Source organism: Podarcis erhardii (assembly GCF_964252035.2).
Source record: "Podarcis erhardii genome assembly, chromosome: 14".
NCBI classification, from domain to species: domain Eukaryota; kingdom Metazoa; phylum Chordata; class Lepidosauria; order Squamata; family Lacertidae; genus Podarcis; species Podarcis erhardii.
In genome coordinates, this window is record NC_138503.1 from 7,681,002 (window position 1) to 7,690,068 (window position 9,067).

At 43.6% G+C, this 9,067-nt stretch overlaps 1 protein-coding gene across 1 annotated transcript in view; it reads right to left on the reverse strand.

Moving 5' to 3' along the window:
- Window positions 1-4,143, reverse strand: part of DUOX2 (dual oxidase 2) — a 54,223-nt gene extending 50,080 nt beyond the window's left edge. The window contains exons 1-2 of the mRNA XM_081838678.1: window positions 4,058-4,143; window positions 1,332-1,415 (exon numbers count right to left, since the gene is read on the reverse strand). Of these exons, the coding sequence (XP_081694804.1) occupies window positions 1,332-1,415; window positions 4,058-4,136 (163 nt within the window). The 5' untranslated portion in view covers window positions 4,137-4,143. The remainder of the gene's footprint in view (window positions 1-1,331; window positions 1,416-4,057) is intronic.
- Window positions 4,144-9,067: the final 4,924 nt, after the last annotated feature.

Here is a 9,067-nt window from a genome sequence, read left to right on the forward strand (position 1 = left end):
TTAAAAATGTGTCTCTGGGGGTGAGGAATCTGCAATTATCTTTGTGACTGGAGAACATTTAGCTTGGTAAGTCTACGTTAGATGAAGAAGCTCATACACTGCTTTTGGAAAACTAAAGAATTTAAATTTTACCTTCTGAAAATGTCAGTAATGCTAAATAATATTATTAATAATAAATAATTATAATATAACTGCAAGTACTTGGGGCATAGCATTTCTAATTATTTCTATGGAATTTACAGACATTTTATTTACCAAGCATAACTAAATTATATTAATTTGACCAAAATATATTTTGAATTCCCCAAGTGATGTTACACCCTTTTAGCACCCGTCATTTTTGGAAACTGAAAGCTGAAAAATTCAACACACCCCATTGAGGTCATGTGGCCAGCATGACTAAGCCGCTTCTGGCGAACCAGAGCAGTGCAGGGAAACGCCGTTTTCCTTCCCACTGGAGTGATACCTATTTATCTACTTGCACTTTGACGCGCTTTCGAACTGCTAGGTTGGCAGGAGCAGGGGCCGAGCAATGGGAGCTCACCCCATCACAGGGATTCAAACCGCCGACCTTCTGATCGGCAAGCCCTAGGCTCTGTGGTTTAACCCACAACACCACCCGTGTCCCTAGGGTGTGTCTTAGGTGCTGTGCAAAGTATGTCCTGAGAAACAAGGAAGGAGATGGACAGCTGGACCCTTTCTGAAAGTAAAGCCACAACTGAGACTGGGATTCTGCTCCTTTAAGACATGCTTGCATGCGGTGGTAAGCCTGCTGTGGAAGCAGGCTCCCCAAGCTCTGATGCACAGCTGGGAGGAAAAAAGTTGTGAAATGCACAAGGTGGAAGAACACAACTTCCCTGCTCTTTAAGGCAGCATTGTGAATGCTAACCCAGGGTGCCTCAGGGATCGCCTGGGCTCTTATATATCCCACCTCAACCCATTGCATGCAGAGCTGTTTCCAGTCTACCCAAAACAACACTGTTTGACTCGCTGTTTGCTGTAGCCAAATTTTATGATATGATTAATTCTGTTATTGACGTGCAGCTATTCCACACCATTTATTTAAACAGGAGTGTGTTGAAAATGTCACCAATAAGCGTGGTGCCGGTGGTGGGGAACAAGTGTGAATTTAGGACTGCGAGAGGGAATGAAAAAGAGAATGCCGATCGCCTGCCTGATTTCCCATCCGTTTGTGAAAAAACGTGTGAACTGGCACAGTACCATTTTGCAAAATTTGCCAATATTCCCCGTACACATGGACCCAATGCTTGTCATCAGAAATGGCATTTGCAACAGCATTGGAGGCCTGGAAGCCTCAGGGACGCTCTCACCTGCTGAGTTGTGCCTGTGATACATGAGGTTGTTGTACCAGCCATCATAACGCTGAATTTCCCAGTGGATATTCTTTTGGGCACCTGAGAGTAAACCACACATGAAGGAAATGAAGTTATTGGAAGCAGAGCTGGTTATTCATGAAAAATCAGGGCCGATTAGGGTGTTGGCATGTTGGAAGATGCGCAAATTTTTGTATGTGGCGAACTGGCAATGTGTATTCATGGTGGCCATACCTGGCAGGACTCTGTAACAGCCCTTCTGGTTCAAATATATGTATGATAACCATGGGAGAAGCTATGAAACTGGGATTTGAAGTTTACAGCATGTTATACATTGAAAGAAAATTATATGAAAATGATGTATCATTGGTATTTAAGTCCGAGTAAACTAGCTAAAATGTACAAAACCAGGTCAAATACATGCTGGAAATGTAAGGAAAAAGAAGGCAACTTTTATCATATGTGGTGGACATGTAAGGTAGTACAAGAATTCTGGGAGATGATATATAATGAACTGAAAAATATGTTCAAAATAACCTTTTCTAAAAAAAACCTGAAGGAATTCTAGGTGCCAAAATTCCAACGGATCAGAAAATACTATTTATGTATGCGACCACTGCTGCTCGGATGTTACTAAACCCACAGATGGAAAGAAGACATTGTCCCTACCGCAGAAGAATGGCAGATTAAGTTGATGGACTATGCCAAATTGGCAAAAATAGAATAAGAAATCAGGAATGGGGAATGAGGAATGAGGAAAATATATAATTTACCTTACAAAACATTGTAAACAATTAAAATTATTAGTAGGATTGGAATGACACTTGTAGTCTAATGTTGAATTTTGGGTATGATGGAGATTTAAAAGATTTGGATTAATAGACAAGATGCAGGAGGAAAAGGTTAATATAAGGACCCACAAAGGGGGAAGTACAGGAAATTCTTTGGAATTCTCTTTTGTTGTTGTTGTTGTTGTTGGTTATGTGAAAACTGTACATTTTTAAAATCTGAAAAACTAAATAATTTTTTTAAAAAAGAAGAAGAAGAGAAAATACCGTATTTTTCGCTCTATAAGACCACAAGACGCACCTAGTTTTTGGAGGAGGAAAACAAGAAAAAAAATATTCTGAATCTCAGAAGCCAGAACAGCAAGAATGATCGCTGTGCAGTGAAAGCAGCAATCCCTCTTGCTGTCCTGGCTTCTGGGATAGCTGCGCAGCCTGCATTCACTCCATAAGACGCACACACATTTCCCCTTACTTTTTAGGAGGGAAAAAGTGAGTCTTATAGAGCAAAAAATACGGTATATGTATGGCTTAACTAAGCTCACCATACATTTAAACTACTTTTATGCTACTATAGGCTGCTGGATTAGTTTGGTGGTCCATGTGGTTCAGCCTCTGGTTCTCACAGTGACTAACCAGATGTCCATGGGACATGGCACCATCTCCTCCTGTGGTTTCCAGCAGCTGGTGTTCAGAAGCATCCTAGAACATAGCCTTCTCCTCCATGAACTGGCCTAGGCTGTCCAAGTTGGTGACCATCGCTGCCAATTGTGGGAGTCAATTCCACAGCTTTATATTATGCCATGTGAAGAAGTCCTTTTTTTTTTGCCTCTCCTGGGCCTTCCAGCATTCTGCTTCACTGAATATCACATGGATTCTCATATGATGAAAGAGGGAGTAAAACTTATCTATCCGCTCTCTCTTCACCATGCATAATTTTATAGACTTCTATCATGCCACTTCTAACTTGCCATTCCTCTCTAAACTGAAAAGCCAAAATGTTGTAACCTTTTCTCACGGGGTTAGAATCATGACTTTCCAAAAATTCTGGGAACTGTACTTTGTTAATGATCTCCTCACAACTTCCGGTATTCCTGACATGCTCCATTTCCCAGGATTCTTTGGGGGAAGCCATGACTCTTAAGTGCACATCTTATATTCCAGTGGAATAGAAATCTTTTGATAGCTAAGGGCACCTGTTAATGACCAAGAAAATGGAAGACTTGGCCACATTGTCTGCTTGAGAAAGCACCAAAAACAAGATCACCGTTTGGATCTAGTCTGCAGCAAAGTCTACATGTGAACCGCAAGACTCACAATACCATCCTAACAAGAGTTAGTAAAAAGGTAAAGCTAAAAGACCCCTGACAGTTGAGTCGCGAACGACTCTGGAGTTCTGGCGCTCATCTTGCTTTACTGGTCGAGGGAGCCGGCGTTTGTCCACAGTCAGTTTTTCTGGGTCATGTGGCCAGCATGACTAAGCAGCTTCTGGTGAAATCAGAGCAATGCAAGGAAAGACCGTTTGCCTTTCCTCCAGAGCGGTACCTATTTATCTACTTGCACTTTAATGTGCTTTCGAACTGCTAGGTGGGCAGGAGCTGGGACCCAGCAACAGGAGCTCACCCCGTCATGGGGATTCAAACCGCCGACCTTCCGATCGGCAAGCCCTAGGCTCAGTGGTTTAGACCGCAGCGCCACCCACGTCACTCTAACAAGTGTTATACCCTGTGAAATCAACAAAAAACCCTAAGCGGTTTCCATAAAACAATGTGAAATACACTTAAGAAAATATAGATAAAATCAAACTTTAAAAACAAGTAGACATGAAACGCATAACAATAGAGACAAATTTCTAAAACAAAATAGACATAATAAAATTGCACGTCTGGATAGGCTTGCCTTCAACAAAAAAAGTTTTTAAAAGTTGGAGAGACTTACCAGTCGACTGCCATAAACTTGCCAGGACAAACCAAAGCAAAATAAAGGTTTTAGTTCCAGTCATGAGATCAGTCCACATTTCTTTGGGGGACCTTTTTCCTGAAAGACAAAAAATAAAAAAGTAGTTGCATCTTACAGCCCTGGAAAGCCTGAAAACGCATATTTCTATTTTGTGGCGCAGCAGTTAAAGTGTTGGACTAGGACCTCGGAGACCAGGGTTCAAATTCCCACTTAGCCCTGAAGCTCATTGGGATCCCTGCCTCTCAGGCTAACCTACATCACAGGGTTGTTGTGGGGACTAAACAAAGAGAGGGAAAACTGAGTACCTTGTAGAAAAAAGTGGGATATAAATGCAACATATAAACATATAAAACGACCCAGGTGGAACCTCATCAGGGGATGCCTTGGTAGTATTGCCTGCCCACAAAGTGAGCGATGCTTCCCTCTGGAAACAAACGATGCCAGAGACAGAGACATTAATTTTAGATCTAGACATTTCAACTAAGCCCTTTTCTTTTCAGACTGATTTTCGCATTGGTCCCCTGCAAAGCAGATACATTGCAAATACCTAAAATCTGCCCCTCAGAAGGAAACCAATTCCTTTTGCTGGTTTAAATTCAGAAAAATTCTATAAAACTTCTAATTTGCACATTTATTTGGGTGAAACCATCAGTACTTGTTGCTGAATTTGAAATATTTTGGCAATAATTGTTGGGAAGAAAGGAAGCACGGGTCATTCAAGATGGGCAACGGAAGCCAAATGCTATGGGCGTGGAAAGATAAGCCCCACACTTGGACCTGGACCGCTGCTCCCTTTGACAAACACTAACCATGCAATTCCACTTTTTCTTCCTGCAACCATGAGGGCTACTTACCTTAAACCTGGGTTCTTACTCATGCAAAGCACATGCTCTGATATATTTTTTCACACTCAGTACATATTACACATGTTCAAGTGCTAACCATTTTTAATTGTGTTATTAAAAAGAGCACCGTCTATGAGTTTTAGAAGAAAGTAGCAAAGTGCAGATACTCTTAAACGTGCCTGGAAAATTTGCATCTTTCCCATACCTCCTATGCAGCAGAAACGATGCAAATTTAAGATCTCTTTTGAAAGGATCCTAAGCCAATATCTAATGCAGCCAATGAAAGTATAATTATACACAGGAGATTCCCTCCTATAATTAACCAGGAATACGAATGAGAGCAGATGTGACTGCTACCACACAGTGTGGTGAGCCTAACACTTCTTGTGGGTGCAGTTATCTGCAGTCATGAATTTGTGCCCACAAAGTTTTTGAGAATGCTTTAGAGTTCCACTTGGGGGAGGGGGAGATGATTATGTCTAGAAGTAGTCTGATCCTTCTCTTCACAGACTGTTAAAAAAGGGGGGTTGGGGGGGGCTGGGGGAGGCAGAGCAATTCAAGAGTTTTAGACTAGAGCTGCCATAGAAGAAAGGAGATGTAGCCAGTATGGTTTGTTTTTATTACAAAAAACAGAACACCGCAAGTTTTGTGTTTTGTTATTTACAAGATTTGCTTTTCGTCCTGCATTTAAAAAAAAATCAAAGAGCTACATGAACACTTCAGCTGGAGTGGTGTCATGGTTGAATGCTGTTTCAGCTTCAGAGCCCCTGCAACTTTCAAAAGTCCTCTTTAAGAAGTTATCAAAATGAGGCGGGGTGTGTGTCAGAGAAATGAGACAGTGCGTCACTTTATTATTATATGGGCATGAGAGTGCCTATATTGGAGTATCTACTAAGTGGGTTAAACCACAGAGCCTAGGGCTTGCAGATCAGAAAGTCGGCGGTTCGAATCCCCGCAACAGGGTGAGCTCCCGTTGCTCGGTCCCAGCTCCTGCCAACCTAGCAGTTTGAAAGCACGTGCAAGTAGATAAATAGGTACCGCTCTGGCGGGAAGGTAAACTGTGTTTCCGTACACTGCTCTGGTTCGCCAGAAGTGGCTTTGTCATGCTGGCCTCATGACCCGGAAGCTGTATGCCGGCTCCCTTGGCCAGTAAAGCAAGATGAGCGCTGCAACCCGAGTCGTCCATGACTGGACCTAATGGTCAGGCGTCTCTTTACCTTTAAGCCCCAGCCCAGAGGCCAGATGAAGCCCACCTTTGGTGGCTACAACAGGAAAATCAGTTTAAAAACTGAAACAGACATAACCTTGGGGCTCTGTCAAGCTCAGCATCCTTAACAGAATGTGATATACCCCCTCACTGATCATCAGACTGATCATTAGATGAGTGGAAATTACCCATTCTTAAACCTAGACCCCTGTGCAGATGGGCAAAAAAGTCAATCCATTTCACTCATAAAGGCCAAACCTATTTAATTCATACTTTCCAAAAACAATGTGAGAATCCAAAGCACAGCTGCCCTTTGAAATTTGCAGTTTCCTGACCAGCTCTTGTGGTAAACAGAGGTTTAGCTCCACCTGGAGACAATTTTTCATAATAGCAGCCTTGAACGGCCCTGGGATCTCTGGCAATATAAAAGTAGAGACTCTGTATAACTTCCAATAAACCACATTATCCTGCTATCAATGTTGGGATCTGCAATAAGGCACCTAAGGTTGCACAGGTGCTCACAAAGGCTTTCACTCTACCTCCTTGGAGGTTTTAAAGCAGGGCTTGGATGGCCATCTGTCATGGATGCTTTCATTGAGATTACTGTATTGCACAGGGTTGGAATAGATGACCCACGGGGACCCTTCCAGCTCTGATTCTATGACTTAACAGGGTTGCTGAGTGATGAGTCAGGTGGTTGGTAAGAGGAGGGTGGGAGAAAGATATAGGGGTGGTGCATGGAGGGAATGCAGAAAGGAGAAAAACCAGTCTCCCTCCAAGCAGGAAGGAGGAGAGAGAGAGATGAAGATCTGGGGCTTTCCCATATCCATTCTGCAAAAGGGAAGTGCAGGTTATTTGCAGTCTATTGCAGCAATATTTGCAGGGTTGGGGCGGAAGGGATGCTGAGATTTACTGGTCAAGTTTAGAAGCCTTGGGCAATCATCTCCTTGCCAATTTCAAGGTCCAAACTACAAGGAAACAGGCGATAATATTTACTTACACAGGTACACAGCTCGGTATCTTAACCGATGAGGAAGAGCTGTGACAGTAAAAGGAGTGGGAGTTGACACCAGTCCTAACACTGTCTCAAAAAGATGGAGGAGATAAAAGTCCAGAAAAGTTACTAGCCCACAAATGCAATCCAGAATTGTCACTAGCCCAGAGACTAGCCAATTTGCCCAAAAGGACTTTCTAGTATACAAAGCTTGTGAGAATTCCCCCAAGTTAGCTAGAAAGCAGTGATTTGCCCCATTCATTCATTCATTCATTCATTCACAAGGTCTATAAAAAGTTTTTTTCCTAATTATACTGCAAGTGAAACTCACCAGCCATTATTACCTTTCTCAAAGGGATGCTCCTAGACTTACTTTTTGCATGCCATTAAATCAGTGGGGTGGGTCACCCCTCTCAAGTATGGCTCAGCACCACTGCAGCATATGCCTTGTACAGTGGACACTCAGGTTGCAAACATGATCCATGTGGGATGCACATTCGCAACCCGCAACGGTGCGCAGGCGCAGGCGCAGGTTATGATTCGGTGCTTCTGCACATGCACAAAGCGCGATTTAGCCCTTCTGCTCATGCAGGACTGCCGAAACCTGGAAGTAACCTGTTCTGGTACTTCTGGGTTTCGGTGGTCCGTAACCCCCCCAAAAAATTCAACCTGAAGCGTAACCTGAAGCGTCTGTAGCCCAAGGTATGACTGTAGTGGCTTTCCCCCTCTTGTCTTCTTAGAAGAGATGCCAGCAGAAGCACATTGTAGGAAGGCACGTTTGATATTATGCACAGCCAGGCCAAGAGGAAGACCTCCTGGACCCAACACTCCTATGCCACTTGTGGTTCCCATGCCATAAGGCTGGCAGCAAATGAACAACATGAACAGTCGAAGGTGCACTGCTGTCATAGAGACATCAGCCCTTAGTTGTTCTGCACCAGCAGTGGGGAACCTTTGACTGCCCGCCCCCCATGTTGTTGAATTACAAGTCCCATCAGCCCTAGAAAGCATGGCCAATGGGCAGGGATGATGGGAGTTGCAGTTCAGCAACATTGGGTGTACCACAGGTTCACCACACCTCCTCGGCACCCAAATGGCCACCCCACAAGGGCTTTGCTATGGGGTTCCTTTCAGCTGCCTTTAAATTTTCAAAGGGTTGCTCACCCAAAAGGCTTAATGATTGCTTCCCATTTCTGTAGTGCAGGGATGGTTGAACTTGTGGCTTTCCATATATTGTTGGACCACAACTCCTGCCAGCCCCAGCCAGCGTGGCAAATGGGCACAGAGGACAGAAGTTAGAAATCCATCCTTACTACTACTACTACTACTACTAATAATAATAATAATAATAATTTATTCATACCCCGCCCATCCAGCTGGGTTTCCCCCATCACTCTGGGCAGCTGCCAACAGATTAAAAACAGAATAACACATCACACATTAAAAACTTCCCTGAAAACTTCTACTGTCTTCTCTGGGAACCCAGTTAGCTGGTCAACTTCAAACCTGCAACATGAATGCCTGCACTTTCTAGATTTGCATCTGTGTGCTTTCTTTTGCAAGACAAACTGATTTCTGCCCTGCTCCAGTGAATACTGCAGCATATGAACGGTTTTGCTTTTTCTAGCATCCTTGGCCACTCTAACTTTTCCACTCCACCAGTAAGGATGCTTCAGCCACCCCTTATGTCTCCTTTTGTTTGGCTTCCTAGACTTCTTCTGACCCTGGTCCTTGGGTCCAAATGTGGCCCTCCAGGCCTCTCTGCTTGGTCACCAGGACTCTTCCAAGCCACATCCTCTCTCCACAGGCCACGTGCATTCTCTCTGGCCCTGTTTTGCACTCTCCTCAGGCACGTTTTTTGTTTTTTGTCTGCCTGGAATGTGTCCTTGCTTTCAGGCACTGTTTCTTGCTTGGCTGGATGGAAAATGGAGAACAGTGTGTGA